We start from the raw sequence: 18,410 nt of genomic DNA, 5'->3' as shown, positions 1-18,410 counted from the left end.
AATATAATAACAGTAATATGCTGCTACTACTACTACTAATATACTACCACCACCACTACTACTACTAATATACTACTACCAGTACTACCACTACCACTAATATACTACTACTACCTACTACTACTACTTCTACTAATGTAATAAAAACAACAATATTCTGCTACTAACTACTGCTACTACTAATATACTAATACTGCTAATATAATAATGATAATAATATACTACGACACCTACTAGTATACTACTTCTAAAGCTAATATACTACTACTACTACTAAATACAATAAAAACAATAATATACTACCGCCACTACTAAAACTACTACTATTATTGTACTACTAATACTAATAATAAAATAATACTAATGATATAAGTGTATAAAGGAAAGTAATAGTATGCAGACATTATACTCTGTGTATGCCAGTTGTGTCAGTTGCATCTACGATTGCAGCAGACGAGGCGCCCTGAGGAAAGCATCACACACACTGGGACTGATTTACTAAAACTGGAGAGTGTAAAATCTGGTGCAGCTCCGCATTGTAGCCAATCAGCTTCTAACTTCATTTCGTTCAGTTAAGCTTTGACAAAAAATACTGGAATCTGATTGGTTTCTATGCAGAGCTGCGCCAGATTTTGCACTCTCCAGTAGTAAATGAACCCCACAGATAGAAGATGATCCCATGAAATTTATCATACACCTGATTTTTTACATAAAATAAAGAAACGTTCCTCTATAAATGTGTAGTCTAGACGCGGACTCGTGGGGCGGCATAAAACTTTATAAAACCCCCGACACCGACAGAGCCGGATGTTATTCCTGATGATCGGTAGTGTTGCTCACGAATATTCGTATTGCCAATATTCGGCTCGAATATGGCATATTCGAGTATTCGCAAATATATCGAATTTCGCGGTCAATATTCGCTATTCCGAATATTCGCATTTTTTCAATTTTATTTTTAAAACAGATCACATCCTAGTGATCTCCATCGACGTCTAAAAGCATTGCTGGTATGATTAGAGACCCTGGGCCGAGTAGCTGAAGCGATCATTTTATATTGCCGAATATTCGCAATGCGAATATTCGGCAATAGGAATATTGCGCGATTATTTTCTCCGCCCTTCTTTTGCATCAGAGTTCTCCTACCACAGTTGTTAAAATTTCGCTATCATTTTCGCATCCGCATTAGCGAAATTTCGCAATATTGTTTTTTGTATAAAATGTCACGAATATTCGATTTCAGAATATTAGCGAATACTTTCTCCGCCCTTCTTTTGCATCGGAGCCAATCAGAGTTCTCCTACCACAGTTGTCGAAATTCCGCAATCAATTTCGCATTCGCATTTGCGAAATTTCGATAATATATCACGAATATTCGATTTCAGCATGAGCCAATCAGAGTTCTCCTACCGCACTTGTCGAAATTTCGCAATTATTTTCGCAAAAATTTAATTTGGATAAAATATCACGAATATTCGATTTTAGCGAATATTTCTCGAATATTCGTCTATATATTCGTGATATATCGTGAAATCGAATATGGCGTATTCCGCTCAACACTAATGATCGGAACCTTCTCTCAGTAATTTGCAGAATGGAAATACAAGTAACGTTCCCTATGTATTGTACATGAGACCGGATCTCCGAATGCGTCTTCATAGAGACATTATTTTATACATTTGGACTGAAGTCAGCGTGTTCAGTCGTCCTCCGTGTACTCTTCATTCCACGGAACATATCGGAAGAAAGGTCTAGGATCGTCTCCGAGGCTCAGAGTGGCCAGAGAGAGATAAAAGTGTCAATGAAAATTCTTAGGAAAAGTCTAAAGCCTCGTACACACGACCGAGGAACTCGGCAAAAAACAGCAATAAACTTGCTGGGATTTTATTTTTTTTTGCCGAGGAAACCGGTCGTGTGTACATTTTTCAACGAGGAAACTGTCGAGGATCCCGTCGAGCCAAAAAGAGAGCATGTCTTCTTTTTCCTCAACGGGAATGGAGAAACTTGCCTTGTCGGGTTCCTCGACAGCCTAACAAGGAACTCGACGAGGAAAACAATGTGTTTCGCCCGTCGAGTTCCTCGGTCGTGTGTACGAGGCTTTAGGAAAAATTAGTTCAACTTTTTTTCAGAAAATTCTAAGAACCTTTTGATTAGATTACGTTTGCTTTTAACATTTGATTTTGGAACGAATGGACTTTACCGGACGGAAACCACATTCACTGTAAGAAAAATTTACCCGTTGGAGGAAAATTTTACATCCCGCTCTTTAGAATTTTCTCGTCGCTGAAATCAAAAACGAACGTCGATTTGACCCCCCTAATCAACTTTCTTAGTATGTTCTTTTCCTAAGAAATGTCGTTCAAAATTCTCCCCGTCTGTGGACGGCGTTAGGTCTTGTAATGTTCCGACCCATATGAGTTCTGAGTACTGATGATGTATGGGGGGAGTAATGTGTGGGGGGTTTCCTCATGGTTGTCGTTCATTTCCCTTCCTATCTTCCCAAACTGTATCGTCTCTCTTCACATTTCATACACTCCCTATTGTGGTTTTCAGGGAGGGAGAGAATGTCCGAGTGGCATGGGGCAGAGTATATTTCTGGTACAAGGGGAAGGAGACATTGTCATCCCCAGAACATGGAAATGTATTATTATTTTTAATTTTTATTATCGTTGTTGTTTTTCTTTTTCTTCCTATTGTTGTTGCTGTTCTTCTTCTTCCTATTATTATTATTTTTTTTTCATTGTTCTTATTTTTCCTCTTATTGTTGTCGTTGTTCTTGTTCTTATTATTGTTTTTATCATTGTTGTTGTCCTTCTTCCTCTTATTGTTATCAATGTTGCTCTTCTTCTATAATTATTATTATTATTATTATTGTTATTATCAGTTGTTCTTCTTTTTCCTCTTATTGTTATTATTTTTGTTGTTGTTGTTCTTCTTATTATTATTGCTGTTATCATTGTTGTTGTTGTACTTCCTCACTGTTAACATGGTTGCTCTTCTTCTTTTTATAGTTATTATCATTGTTGTTGTTCTTCTTTTTCCTCTTATTGTTCTCATTGTTGTTGTTGTCCTTCTTCCTCTAATTGTTATCATTGTTGCTCTTCTTCTTTTTATTGTCATGATCATTGTTGTTGTTGTTGTTGTTCTTTCTCTTATGCCGCGTACACACCATCACTTTATGTGATGAAAAAAACGACGTTTTTAAAAACGTCACTTTAAATGACCGTGTGTGGGGGAAAACGTTGTTTTATGTCTTGTGAAAAACGACAAAAAAAATTGAAGCATGCTTAAATTTTATGTGTCGTTTTTCAAAACGTCGTTTTTTACTTCACAGAAATTGACCGTGTGTAGCAAAAAACGACGTTTAAAACAACGTTTTTACACCCGCGCATGCCCAGAAGCTAGTTATGAAGCGAGCTTCAATGGAAAAACGTGGTGAACGTAACCTCGCTTTGCTAGAGCATTGTGAAAAAAACGATGGTGTGTAGGCAACTTCGTCTTTAAAAATTGAAGTTTCAAAAACGTTGTTTTTTACTTCACAGAAAATTTCGGTTTTTTTCATCACATAAAGTGATGGTGTTTATGCGGCATAATTGTTATCGTTGTTGCTCTTCTTCTTCTTATTGTTATTATCATTGTTTTTGTTGTTCTTCATCTTCCTATTATTATTATTATTATTATTATTATTATTGTTGCTGTTCTTCTTCTTATTGTTATCATAGTGATTGTTGTTGTTGTTGTTCTTCTTCTTCTTTTTATTGTTATTATTGTTTCTGTTCTTCTTCTTCTTCTTCTTCTTCTTCTTCTTCTTCTTCTTCTTCTTCTTCTTCTTCTTCTTCTTCTTCTTCTTCTTCTTCTTCTTGTTTCTGTTCTTCTTCCTATTATTATTATTGCTATTATCATTGTCTTTCTTCTTCTTCCTCTTATTGTTATCATGGTTGTTGTTCCTCTTTCGTTATTGTTATTATCGTTGCTGTGCTTGTTCTTATAATTATTGTTATTGTTCTTAGTATCATTCTTGTTCTCCTTCTTCCTATTATTAATGGTATATTTGTTCTTGTTGTTCTCCTTCTTACTATTATCATTGTTGTTGTTCTTCTTCATCTTCTTCTTTTTATTATTGTTATTATCATTCTTGTTGTTCTTCCTCTCATTGTTATCACTGTGATTGTTCTTCTTCTTCTTATTGTTATTATTGTTTCTGTTCTTCTTCCTATCATTATTATTGTTATTATCATTGTCCTTCGTCTTCTTCTTCCTCTTATTGTTATCATTGTTGTTGTTCTTCTTGTTATTGTTATTATCATTGCTATAATTATTGTTATTGTTGTTAGTATCGTTCTTGTTCTTCTTCTTACTATTATTATTGTTCTTGTTGTTGTTCTCCTTCTTATTGTTTTCATTGTTGTTGTTCTCCTTCTTACTGTTTTCATTGTTGTTGTTCTTCATCTTCTTATTTTTATTGTTGTTATTATCATTCTTCTTGTTGTTCTTCTTCCTCTTATTGTTATTATTGTTGTTGTTGTTGTCCTTCATCTTATTTTTCTTCTTATTGTTATTATCATTGTTGCTGTTCTTCTTCCTCTTATTGTTATTATTGAGATTTTTCTTCTTATTATTTTTATTATTGCTTCTGTTCTTCTTCCTATCATTATTATTATTATTGTCTTTATCATTGTCCTTCGTCTTCTTCTTCCTCTTATGCCGCGTACACACGATCGGTTCGTCTGATAAAAGCGGTCTAATGGACCGTTTTCTTTAGACGAACTGACCGTGTGTGGGCCCCATCGTTTTTTTATCCATCGGTGAAAAAACTAGGAACTTGTTTTTAAAATTATCTGATGGTTAAAAAAACGATAGAAAAAACGATCGTCTGTGGGCATGTCCATCAGTTAAAAATCCACGCATGCTCAGAATCAAGTCGACGCATACTTGGAAGCATTGACCTGGCCTTCAGAAAAAAAACGAAAGACCCATCTATTCTGAGGGTCAAACTGAAGGAAAATGGATGCCAAGTGCCTTGAGGCGATTCAGTTCGCATTTGTAGCGCTATATAAGTAATTCACTCACTCACTGAACTTCATTTTTCTCAGCACGTCGTTGTTTTTTACGTCACCGCGTTCTGACACGATGGTTTTTTTAAGTGATGGTGTGTAGGCAAGACTGATGAAAGTCAGCTTCATTGGATATCTGATGAAAAAATTCATCAGACCGTTTTCATCGGGTGAACCGATCGTGTGTACAGGGCATTATTGTTATCATTGTTGTTGCTGTTGTCCGTTTTGTTATTGTTATTATAGTTGCTGTTCTTCTTCCTATACATATACATTGTTATTGTTATTGTTGTTAGTATCGTTCTTGTTCATCTTCTTACTATTATTATTGCTATTATTGTTCTTGTTGTTGTTTTCCTTCTTACTGTTATCATTGTTGTTGTTGTTCTTCATCTTCTTATTTATATTATTGTTATTATCGTTCTTGTTGTTGTTCTTCTTCCTCTTATTGTTATCATTGTTCTTCATCTTCTTCTTCCTCTTATTGTTATTATTGTGATTGTTCTTCTTCTTCTTATTGTTTGATATTGCTTCTGTTCTTCCTATTATTATTATTATTATTATTATTATTATTATTGTTATTATCATTGTCTTTCCTTTTCTTCTTCCTCTTATTGTTATCATTGTTGTTGTCCTTCTTGTTTTTGTTATTATCGTTCTCGTTCTTCTTCCTATAATTATTGTTATTGTTGTTCTCCTTCCTACTGTTATCATTGTTGTTGTTCTCCTTCCTACTGTTATCATTGTTGTTGTTCTTCATCTTCTTCTTTTTATTATTGTTATTATGGTTCTTGTTGTTGTTGTTCTTCTTCTTCCTCATATTGTTATCTTTGTTGTTGTTCTTTATCTTCTTCTTTTTAATATTGTTTTTATGGTTCTTTTTGTTGTTGTTTTTCTTCTTATTGTTATCTTTGTTGTTGTTCTTCATCTTCTTCTTATTGTTATTATCGTTGTTCTTCCTCTTATTTGTATTGTTCTTGTTGTTCTTCATCTTCTTCTTTTTATTATTGTTATTATCGTTCTTGTTGTTGTTCTTCCTCTTATTTGTATTGTTCTTGTTGTTCTTCATCTTCTTCTTTTTATTATTGTTATTATCGTTCTTGTTGTTGTCATTATTATTTCTATTATAGAAAGTCCAAAAATATTATAATGCAGGTTTTCTATAGAGTTTGCACAGCACTATACAGAGTAAAGGGAGTTGGTACAGATCCAATACAATTCAGTATAAGGGGGTTAGGAGGGCCCTGCTCCGGAGAGCTTACAATCTAATGTACAGATCTATTGCCTTCAGCAGCTCTTCATCTTCTTGTTTTCCTTCTGCCTTTTTTGGACCCTTCATCTGGTTGCTGCAGACGACACCTTTTCTTTGTACTCCTTGTCACAATAAGTCACGTTGTGTTTATATGATGTTCTCAGGATCCCATCCCCCAATCCTTCCTCTGATGTCCCTTTCCATAGATGGTTGTCAGTTGTTTTCTCAGGTAGTTCAGCGGATTGCGCGGTTCTCTGCGGAAAGTTCTGGTATCACACAGAGATGATAACTTACCCGCAGAATGCTTTGTTTTATGGGAAGGTCATCTCCCCTCGTCGTGTGTCCCCACATTGACCCGTTGGTTATAGAGTTTAATGGGATGATGATCCTTCTTATTGGGATTCCATGGAGGCTTGTGATCAGATATCGCTCTGATTCTCAGAACCCTTAGGCCTCGTACACACGGCCGAGGAACTCGACGTGCCAAACACATCGAGTTCCTCGGCCAGTTCAGCACTGAAGCCGCCGAGGAGCTCGGCGGGACGAGAGCTCCCATAGAACAACGAGGAAATAGAGAACATGTTCTCTATTTCCTCGCCGAGGTCCTCGTCGGCTTCCTCGGCCGAAAGTGTACACACGGCCAGTTTCCTCGGCAGAATTCAGCCAGAAACTCGGTCGGAAGCTGAATTCTGCCGAGGAAACTGGTCGTGTGTACGGGGCCTTACAGAAACTTCTCTGCTGGTTTACAGAGTTTTTAATTTCAATATGTCTTTATTAACCTGCCTGGCGGTATTCCCGAGTCTGACTCGGGGTTAGATTTTCCTGCTGCGAGCGGTAACCCCGAGTCAGACTCGGGCTTGCCTCGCTAGATCCACAGGCACTGTTTACTTACCTTGTCCCTGGATCCAGCGATGCCACCGCGCTGTGTGAGCGAGCGGGACCTCGCTCGATTCACACAGCGTCCTCCTGTGCCGCTGATCTCCGTTCCCTGCGACGTTACGACGCACGGGAGCGGAGAACGGCGCCAAATTCAAAAAACGTAAACAAACACAATACATACAGTATACTGTACTCTTATAGATTACAGTACTGTATGTAAAAAATACACACCCCCCTTGTCCCTAGTGGTCTGCCCAGTGTCCTGCATGTACTTTTATATAATAAAAACGTTTCTTTCTCCCTGAAAACTGTAGATTGTCCATAGCAACCAAAAGTGTCCCTTTATGTCAAAAATAGTTTTAGATCAGCTAAAAAACAGCGATAATAAATTATAATCACTTGCAGAATTGTGCGATAGTGATTTGTGGGGAAATTAGTCATAAAAAAAATAAAAATAATGACAGCGACAATTCTGCATCTGAGAAAATTTCAGTGATTTTGATTTGATTACATTATTGAATAATTTTTATTATAATTATATTATTATTTGTTATAATTATTTATAATTATTTATTATATTAAAATTTATAATTTTATTTTTAAAAAAATGTCATACCCGGGATGCATATTAGAATCTTGTTTGGTCAGATTTAAGTGAGTTATTTCTAAAAATTACAGACCAACAGTATAAAACGCCAAATTTCCTTGCAAATAATGGTACCGCTTTCAGCATGTTTTTTCTGAAAGAATCATACCGCCAGGGAGGTTAAGAACTTTAGGTACAAAACGTGTTCGCACTTGGAAGTGAAAAAGAAACAGTAAAGCCCCGTACACACGATCGGAATTTCCGATGGAAAAAGTCAGACGGACATTTTCCATGGAAAAATTCCGACCGTGTGTATGCCCCATTGGAGTAATTCCGATGAATTCGGAGTTTAGATAGAGAACATGGGCCAGATTCACAGAAGAAGTACGCCGGAGTATCTGCTGATACTCCGGCGTACTTTCAAATTTGCAGCGTCGTATCTTTATTTGTAATTCACAAACAAGATACAACGGCATTTGGCTAAGATGCGACAGGCGTACGCCTTCGGATCTTAGGATGCAATACTTCGCCCGCCGCTGGGTGTAGATCACGTAGTTTTCTGCGTCGGGTATGCTAATTAGCTGTTTACGGCGATCCACGAAGGTACACGCGTTCTTCACATTCTCTTACGTCGTCGCTAGTCGGCTTTTCGCGTCGCAAAGTTACGGATGCTATTTAGGTGGTGTAACAATAGACAGCCCATGTTAAAGTATGGCCGTCGTCCCTGCGTCGAATTTCAAATTTTGAATTTTTTTGCGTAAGTCGTCCCTGAAGACGAAAGTACGTTACGCACGTCGCCGTTCAAAACATTACGTCGGGGCGACGTCATTTCGCGCAAAGCACGGCGGGAAATTTCAAAATGGAGCATGCGCAGTATGTTCGGCGCGGGAACGCGCCTAATTTAAATGGTCCCCCCCGCATTTGAATTAGGCGGGCTTGCGCCGGATGGCTTTACGCTACGCCGCCGCAAGTTTACACGCAAGTGCTTTGTGAATCAAGCACTTACGACGAAAACTTGCGGCGGAGTAACGTAAAGGGGATACGTTACGCCACCGTAATTGTTCCTGAATCTGGCCCTATTTTTTTTGCTATACAATTACTTAGAACCCCCAAGCGTTATATATTTTTTTCTTAACACCCTAGAGAATAAAATGGCGGTCATTGCAATACTTTTTGTCACACCGTATTTGCGCAGCAGCAGTCTTACAAGCACACTTTTTTGGCAAAAACACACTTTTTTTTATAAAAAAAATAAGACAACGGTAATGTTAGCCCAATTTATTTTTATATTGTAAAAGATAATGTTAAGCCGAGTAAATTGATACCCAACATGTCACGCTTCAAAATTGCGCCCGCTCGTGGAATGGCGACAAACTCTTACCCTTAAAAATCTCCATAGGCGACGTTTAAAAAATTCTACAGGGTGCATGTTTTGAGTTACAGAGGAGATCTAGAGCTAGAATTATTGCTCTCACTCTGAAGCCTCGTACACACGACCGAGAAACTCGACAGAATCCATCAAGAAACTTGTTGGGAGAGCTTTTTTTGCCGAGGAAAACGGTCGTGTGTATGTTTTTCATCGAGGAAACTGTCGAGGTTCTCTTTTTTACCTAGACGGGAGTCTCAATTTCCTCGTCGGGCTGGTTTTCGACGAGAAACTCGAGCGTGTGTATGCTAAGAAACCCGCGCATGCTCAGAATAAAGTATGAGATGGGAGTAAAAGTAGCATTTGTAATGGAGATAAGTGCAAATCGTCTCTTACCAAACTTTTACTTAACACGCAGTAACATGAGATTAGCAAAAGCAGCCCCCAGGGTTGTGCCAGTGGAATCGACCTTCCCCTGCCATTGTATGTGTTGTACGTTACCGCGTTTGAGAACAAGGAGATTTTGTCTTGACCGTGTGTACGTGTATGCTTTGTAATCGAACAAAGCATGACAGGTCCTCTTAAATATGAGATCTGGGGTCAAAAAGACATCAGATCCTATATTTGGACTAAAATATCTCAGTGAGACCCTGGTCTCTGTGCTGGGAGCACACAGCGTGGTGCACTCCCAAATACACATTACACATGGTTAGGCGCATATTTAACCCCTTTATTGCCCCAGATGTTACCCCTTCCCAGACAGTGTCATTAGTACAGTGACAGTGTATTATCACTGACTGCTGTATTAGTGTCATTGGTGATGTCAGTGTTAATCACCCCCCCAGCTTCAGTTAGTGTCAGATTGTCCGTTGCAATATCACAGTCCCGTTTTAAGTCACTGATCGATGCCATTAGTAGTAAAAAAAAAAAAAAAGGAGCAAAATACATATTGGCCAAAACTTTGACTTTTTTCTATGTTTTTTATTGGATATGTTTTATAGCAGAAAGTAAAAAATATTGTTGTTGTTTTTTCAAAATTCCCCTTGCTCAAAATGACGTATAGGTACGTGATTTTGCAGGAAGTGGTTAAAGTAGAACTATAGTCAAAACTTTTTTTTTTGTTTTGTATGGAGTGGAGATGGATTAGAACCCCTGTCTGTTTTTTATTGCTGTCTGTGCCCCCGTTAGAGAGATTCGCCTTCTGTATTTGTAACTTTTTATCAATATCATTACCTGCTCCACGGTTGGAGTTGTGTACATGCTGCAGTGCCCATGCGGCCTGCAATATGTGGGCAGGACCAAGCGCCCACTGCAGGTACGCCTGAATGAGCATATTAATAACATCAGGAGGGGTTATACTAAACACTCATTGTCGAACCACTATTTAGCTGTGCACAAGAGGGACCCAACCAACACCATTTTTTTAGGTATTGACAAATTTAACCCCCACTGGAGGGGTAGTAACTTGGTTAGGAGCATTTCGAAGCTAGAAATGGTATGGGTATATAAACTCAAATGTTATACCCCTTTTGGCTGAAATATTGATGTTGACATCAATTGTTTTATTGATAACTCGTAAGGTTTTTTATATATATATATTGTTTTTTCATGTATTTTATTGATTCTTTTTACTATTAGTCACAATTTGTACCCTCACCCTTGCTGGTGAGTGGCCATATTAGTTAATATACGAGGGTATGTGAACTTGATGTGAGTCCCGAGTGGCCGGGTACATATATGGCCCCGTACACACGACCAGTTTCCTCGGCAGAATTCAGCTTCCGACCGAGTTTCTGGCTGAATTCTGCCGAGAAACCCGGCCGTGTGTACACTTTCGGCCGAGGAAGCCGACGAGGAGCTCGGCGAGGAAATAGAGAACATGTTCTCTATTTCCTCGTTGTTCTATGGGAGCTCTCGCCCCGCCGAGCTCCTCGGCGGCTTCAGTGCTGAACTGGCCGAGGAACTCGATGTGTTTGGCACGTCGAGTTCCTCGGCCGTGTGTACGAGGCCTGATAGTACTATTAACTATATGGCGATATACTATCATTGCCTTTGTCTAATTAATACATTGCAAGCTTGTCTTGGTATTAATGTTTGTAGGGGTCCCTTTTTGTTCAGTTCCGTCGCTGCAACAGCAATGGCGGATGGCCCTTTTTAATTTTAATGTGATTATTTTGGTATAATCAGTTTATTTGAATCACATCTTGATATTCAGGCTTTGAGAGTTGTTGATGTGCGTTAACTATCAGATCCCTCTGAATAATATTTTTAATATTTATTTATTTTTTGTTATGCATTTCAGCCGAGTAATACCTAATTTTAATAAAGTGGATGGCATAGTGCCTTGTTAGGATTACTACGGTATGGTGGGTGTCCCAGCTCGCCTGTTTTTATATCTTCATTAGTTAAAAATTTTCTTCCCTTCTGTGTTCCATTAATAAAAATGGTGCTAGTGCGGCCTTCCTGGACTCACAGCAAGGTTATGACTCTTAGTACTGTTTATAAGCGGTGGATTAGGACGCCGCCCGTATCCCGTGACCACGTCCCCATTGAGTGCGCACTTTTATGTGACTAAATAAATGCACCTAGGATTTTATGCTATGCGAGTATTCCTCTTTTTTTTATATGGCACATCTTGCAATGGTATATTGAATGAGGCAACCATCCCTATAACGCTTTCCCTGGTGGAGATTCGTGTGGAGGTCATCAGTGTTACATGCGATTGTGATCTACTTAAAGCGGAGGTTCACCCAAATAACATGTATATAAGATCATATTCTTTATACTTCCACCATGTACAGTATGCCCTTTTTTATTTTATTTTGTCCCTGGATCAACTTTACCTACAAATCTTAGTACTCAGTTATATTCTGTACATTTAGGAAAGTGTCCAGACCTTTCTTAAAGCAATCTACTGAGCTGGCCAGAACCACCTCTGGAGGGAGTCTGTTCCACATTTTCACAGCTCTTACTGTGAAGAAATCTTTCCGTATTTGGAAGTGACAAAATCCACATCACTTCCAGCTGCATTCAACAGATGTTGCTCCATCAACTCTGTGGACAACGGGCTCAACCGCTTATCATGGTCCTGGGCCCCCATTGTGGAACAAGGAAGCCCGGGAATGGCAGCGGGCGACTTGGGGTGGGATGGAGGTCTCTGCAGCACTGTAAAAGTAATCGGGTGGCTGTACACAGGGAGAAGGTGGAGGTGGAGAAGAGAATTGCTAACAACGGGAGCTTCTAGGACAAATATTATAGACTAGCATGGGATGATGGTGCGATTGAGGAGGTCAGTAGAGGAACATTGATGGCGGAATATTTGCTGGCAGGGTCAAAGGTACATGGAGCACATTGGTTGTGAATGGTTTTGTAGTTAAAGCACAGTGCTATAAATGGAATAGAATGAAGCCAGTGTGTGCTTGGAGGAGCATTTGTAATAGATTAATTGAAGATGAGAGTATGTTAGTGTAGCCAGGTGCATAGTTAGCAGGAGGAGGCAACTATAAAGGCACTGTGCTACAGATGCTTTGTGTGCCTATACAAGACTTTTATGCTGGCTTTCTTTGCCATTCAGCATCCATCCAGCAGAGGGAGCTGGTGGAAATGAAGGATTTGAGAGACTGTGATGCAGGCCACACTGAACATTGCATAAGAGTAAATGGAGTGATCAGGGGCGGACTGACCATTGGGGCTCTCGGGCACTGCCCGAGGGCCCCATGCCACTAGGGGGCCCACCAGGGTTGCCAGGCTCAATAAAACCAGGGACAGTATGTAAAAATCTGTGTTTTTTTTACATCTGTCCCTGATAGGTCTGAAACTGACATGCTTTTGATGTGAAAATCCTGAGATTTTAGCTTCCCCGCCTCTGCACTGCCTCCTGGCGTGGTGGCCATCTGTAATCCCAGGGGCCCCATAATCTTCCATTGCCCGGGGGCCCCATGAGTTGTCAGTCCGCCCCTGGGAGTGATGGACTTCCCCCAAATATAGACTCCCAAAAGGATACAAGGAGACCAGAGAGTGTTTTCCAATGTTCTAAATTGCCTGCTAGAATATAAGGACCTGTGTGCTGGGACCAAAGTTCTCCAGGTGCAGTGCTGCTATGGTTGCTGACACCTGAGGAACTGCATTGAGGTCTGCTTTATCGTCAGGCCTGGTGAAAGGCCACTGCTGCTATTGATTTACGGCTGCTAGCAGAAACTGAGATTATAGAGACACTGTCCATCCGCTTAGTGGCTTCTATCACTGCACGCAAAGGTTGAAGGGACTGTACTCACATGCACCACCTTAAATACTGGACCCCACCATTAGCCGGCTTAGGGTTTAGAGCTGCCTACGAACTGTCTGCTTTAGGGACTTTGCTTAAAATTGTACCTTTACAACCCCTTTAATCACTCACAACTAGAGTTACCTTTCTGGGGACATAAATAGATGTACAGTTATATAGAGTGCAATCTGAAGTGGTACTGTTGCAGAGAAGCTACCATATAATTATTCGTTGTTGCTTATACTGTTTGCTACTGATACTGTTTATTGTTGGGTTAACTTTGCTTTACTGGTACAATAGTCTATATTAAACTGCTATAACCTAGTAATTACATTGGTTAGATTACTGTGAGTGAACTGATTCTTCCACCTGTATGCGTTGTCATTTACCTTAAAGTTTGTAAAGGAAAAAAAATAACAAACATGTCATACTTACCTACTCTGTAATGGTTTTGCATAGAGCAGCCCCGACCCTTCTCTTTTTGGGTCCCCTGTCGGTGCTCTGCCTGCCCCCCCTGCCATGTGCTCCTATAGCAAGCCGCTTGCTATGAAAGCACTTGTGCGTGCCCGCTCCCAAGTCGGCTCTCTGTGTCCAGCAGGTGCTTCAGCCTTTAGTCTCACTTTAATCTGTGACAATATACTCACTTTACTTCCAGTTGATCATTCTGGTGCTTATTCCCTGGTGCTACAGCTTAGTTGTATGCAAGATATTTATATTTGTGCTCTTATAAGTTTTTGTTCTTCTTCACTCAACCTGGTGTGTCAGTAGGGATAAGGTTGTTCCTAGAGTTGAGACCAAAGAACCCAACATACCAAGCAGCTCCTGTGGGGTAGCGCTACATTATTGTACAACCAGATAGCAGCAAAGAAGTTGCAGTTGTTGAAATGAGAAACTTTGAGGTCAGAGACTAGAAATGTAGCAGTCTTTTGAGTTAGGAAGCTGCGGATTTTGTCTTTGATGTAGAATTATCAGCAGTTATCGATGATCTGGGTGTGAGAAATGGAGAAGAGCCAAGGATGAGTCAAGGGAAGTTTTAGTGCAGACATCCATGGAGAAATGAACCATGAGCAATGGTTGCCATGATTGAGGGAGAAGTCAAAGGTGGATAGGTAGACCTGGAATTAATAAGCATATCTTGGAACTGGAGGCCAAAGGAAGGGAATGTATACCTTAGTGATAAGTAACAGTATGGAGCCAATGGCTGAACCCCAGGAGAATTCTGACGGAGAGGAAGAGACATGACAGGACAGTGCAGAGGAGAGATTGGGGAGGAGAGATCAAAGAGGAGAGATTGGGGGGAGGAGAACAAGGAGGGGGGTTAAGAGAGGAGAGTTTGGAGAGGAAAGATCTAGGAGGAGAGATTGGGGAGGTGAGATTGGGGAGTAGAGATAGAGGAAGAGAGACTGGGGATTAGAGATCGGGGAGGAGAGATTTGGGGAAGGTATCAAGAAAGAAAGACCAGGAAGGAGAGATTAGGGAGGAGAGATCAAGGAACAAAGATCGAGGAGAGGTGATTTCGAGAGGAGAGATTGAGGAGGAGAGATCAGGAGGAAAGATCAATAAAGAAAGATCAGAGAGGAGAGATCGAGGAGGAGAGATCGGAGAGGAGAGATTGGGGAGGGGAGATCGAGGAGGAGAGACTGGGAGAAGATATCAGGGAGGAGATATACGGCAGGAGAGATCGGGAAGGAGAGATTGAGAAGAAGAAATCAGGTAGGAGATATAGGGGAGGAGAGATTCAAAAGGAGAGATCGGAGAGGAGAGATCTGGAAGGAGAGATCAATGAGGAGAGATTGGGGAGGAAAGATCGGGAGGAGAGATCAGGGAGGAACAGTTGGGGAGGAGAGATCGAGGAAGAGAGATCAGGCATGATAGATTGGGGAGGAAAGATCAAGGAGGAGAGATCAAGGAGGAGATATCGGGGAGGAGAGATCAAGGAGGAAAGATTGGGGAGGAGAAATGGGGATGAGAGATTGAGGAGGAGAGATCAAGGAGTAGAGATCGGGGAGGAGAGATCAAGGAGGAATGATCGGGGAGGAGAGATCAAGGAGGAGAGATCGGGGAGGAGATATCAAAGAGGAAAGATTGGGGAGGAGAAATGGGGAGGAGAGATTGAGGAGGAGAGATCGGAGAGGAGAGATCGATGAGGAGAGATCAAGAAGGAGAGATCAGGGAGAAGAGATCAGGAAGGAGAGATCAGGAAGGAGAGATCAGGGAAAAGAGATCAGGAAGGAGAGATCAGGAGGGAGAGATCAGGGAGAAGAGATCAGGAAGAAGAGATCAGGAAGGAGAGATCAGGGAGAAGAGATCAGGAAGAAGAGATCAGGAAGGAGAGATCAGGGAGGAGAGATCAGGGAGAAGAGATCAGGAAGGAGAGATCAGGGAGGAGAGATCAGGGAGTAGAGATCAGGGAGGAGAGATTGGGAAGGAGAGATTGAGAAGAAGAGATCAGGAAGGAGAGATCAGGAAGGAGAGATCAGGGAGAAGAGATCAGGAAGAAGAGATCAGGAAGGAGAGATCAGGGAGGAGAGATCAGGAAGGAGAGATCATGGAGAAGACATCAGGAAAGAGAGATCAAGAAGGAAAGATCAGGGAGGAGAGACCGGGAAGGAGAGATTGAGAAGAAGAGAAATGGGAGGAGAGATCTTTCCCATTACATACATTTTTCTATCTAGCGTTATTGAACCTTTCTAATAAACATTTCTTTCTATTTCTCCAGTTCCAAAAGGCTTGTGACTCTAGCGCGAGGTCTGGCTCCAGCTTACCTGAGGTTTGGTGGCCCAAGAACAGATTTCTTACAATTCCAGAATGTCAAGAACCCGGCAAAAAACAGAGGACCTGGACCTGATGACTATCTAAAAAACTACGAGGATGGTAAGGACTGTCTCCCTTTACTGACTGCTTTCTAAAGTAGAGATGAACAATTGGCACCGAGAAGCATCTGCTCCTTCCTAAATCATTAGATTACACTCCTGCTGGACAACTCTTTCTAGTTTTTCCTAGAAAATTTTGATTGCTCAAGAATGGATTTCCTTAGTAATTCCAGCCATGGGGATCGGATGGAGAATGGTAGTAATAAGTTAGGGATGGTATGGCCAAAAAGGAGGCTGTGTGTACACATTTTGGTAGAAATAGAGCACATGCCTCCCTGATGATATGGCATGATGGAGAAGTATCTGCTTGTATTTCTTAGCATTGAGGACACAATTGCAGCCCCAAACTTGCAAGGAACCTCCACCATGCTTCACAGTTGGCTGCAGACACTCATAATTGTACCTTTCTGCCGACAAACTGCCTCCTACTACAGCCAAATATTTCACATGTTGACTCATCAGTCCAGAGCATCTGCACCCCAGTTCCTATATTTTTCTGCATAGGTGAGTTACTTAGATTTGTTTCCATGTCGGAGGTATGGTTTTTTTGGCCGCAATTCTTCCATGAATACCACTTCTGGCCAAACGTCTCTGGACAGTAGGTGGGTTTACCTGGGCCCTACTGGTTTTCGCCAGTTCTGTGCTAATGGAACTGCTGGACATCTCCCGATGTGGAAGGGAAGGAAGCATGATGGGGTTAATTTACTAAAACTGAAAAGTGCAAACTTTGGTGCAGCATTTCTTCACACCTGCCTTAAACCTTTGCACAGTACTGTATGTACAGATATAGGGGCAGATTCACATAGAATTTGCGGCGGTGTAGTGTAAGCCATTTACACTACTCCGCCACAACTTACTGGAGCAAGTGCCGTATTCTCCAAGCATTTGCTCCGTAATTTGCGACGGCGTAGTGTAAATGGCCCGGCGTATGGCCGCGTAATTCAAAGGGGGCGGCTTGTATTTAAATTAAGGGCGCCCCCGCGCCGTAAAAATAGCCCAGTGCGCATGCTCCAGATCACGACGGAAAACGTCAATGAAGCTGACGTGAGCGTCATTGACGTAAAGTCCTATTTGCGAACGACTTAGTAAAACGACGTAAGCGACGGAAAAAGACGACGCCATACTTAACATGGCATACGGCGGACTTACGTAAGGTTACCCCTCATATAGCAGGGGTAACCTTACGCTTACGGAAACGACGTAAACGGCGACAAGGCGGCGCAAAATCGTTCGGGAATCGGCGTATCAGGCTCATTTGCATAGTCAAATGAGAAATCAACGTAAACGCCACCTAGCGGCCAGCGTAGAATTACATCTAAGATCCGACGGTGTAAGTGACTTACACCTGTCGGATCTACGCCGTATCTATGCGTAAATGATTCTAGGAATCAGACGCATAGATACCCGGGGCCAAAACAGAGATACGACGGTGTATCTTGAGATACACCGTTGTATCTTTTTTGAGAATCTGGCCCATAGTGTATATATATATATCTACAATAGAGTATTTCCTTCCTATATACAGATGGCTGCTGATTGAACCTGGTGACCCCCATTTAAAAACACAAATGAATTTGAAGAGGAGTTTCCTCTTTCTTTTCAACCGTCTGATTATAATTCATCTTCCTCTAGATCAGTGGTTCTCAACCTTCTAGTGCCGTGACCCCTTGATGAAATTTCCCAAGTTGTGGGGACCCCTAACAGTAAAATAATTTTCATAGCGTGGGTTGTTAGGCAAGGCAAGATAAGTAATTTGCGCCCCTAACCCACAGATATTTAGCACTCCCCGAGTCCTTTTAATGGCAACTATAATCACAGGTACTGTCACTTACTGTGCCTCCGGCTTCACTGTGTTTCCGACTTTGTGGTGTCTCATAGCAGTGACACCTATGCTGAAATCAGGAGATAGGGTCTCCTCCAGCCCCTCCCACTTCACATGCCTTACCAGTCAGCTGACCCCTAGTCTTTGCCCCCAGACATGCCGTGAACTGAATGGGCGCCTGCGAAGAGGCTGAGTGGGCAGCTGCGGGTTCCAGGAACAGCCCAGCTGGGTGGCTACAGGCTCCAGGGATAGCAAAAAGGCTGGGAGAGTGATGCAGGCTTCAGGAACAGACCAGGATTTGGTGACCCCTGGCA

The 18,410-nt window shown here is 41.2% G+C and overlaps 1 protein-coding gene across 1 annotated transcript in view; it reads left to right on the top strand.

Moving 5' to 3' along the window:
* The window catches only part of HPSE2 (heparanase 2 (inactive)), a 320,113-nt gene that overhangs the window by 16,005 nt on the left and 285,698 nt on the right, over positions 1 to 18,410 (top strand). Inside the window, exon 2 of the mRNA XM_040361286.1 lies at positions 16,121 to 16,275. Coding sequence (XP_040217220.1) covers positions 16,121 to 16,275 — 155 coding nt within the window. The remainder of the gene's footprint in view (positions 1 to 16,120; positions 16,276 to 18,410) is intronic.

Source organism: Rana temporaria, chromosome 8, assembly GCF_905171775.1.
Source record: "Rana temporaria chromosome 8, aRanTem1.1, whole genome shotgun sequence".
NCBI lineage: Eukaryota > Metazoa > Chordata > Amphibia > Anura > Ranidae > Rana > Rana temporaria.
The sequence above is the reverse complement of the archived record's forward strand: the minus strand, read 5'-3'. Positions and strand labels throughout refer to the sequence as shown.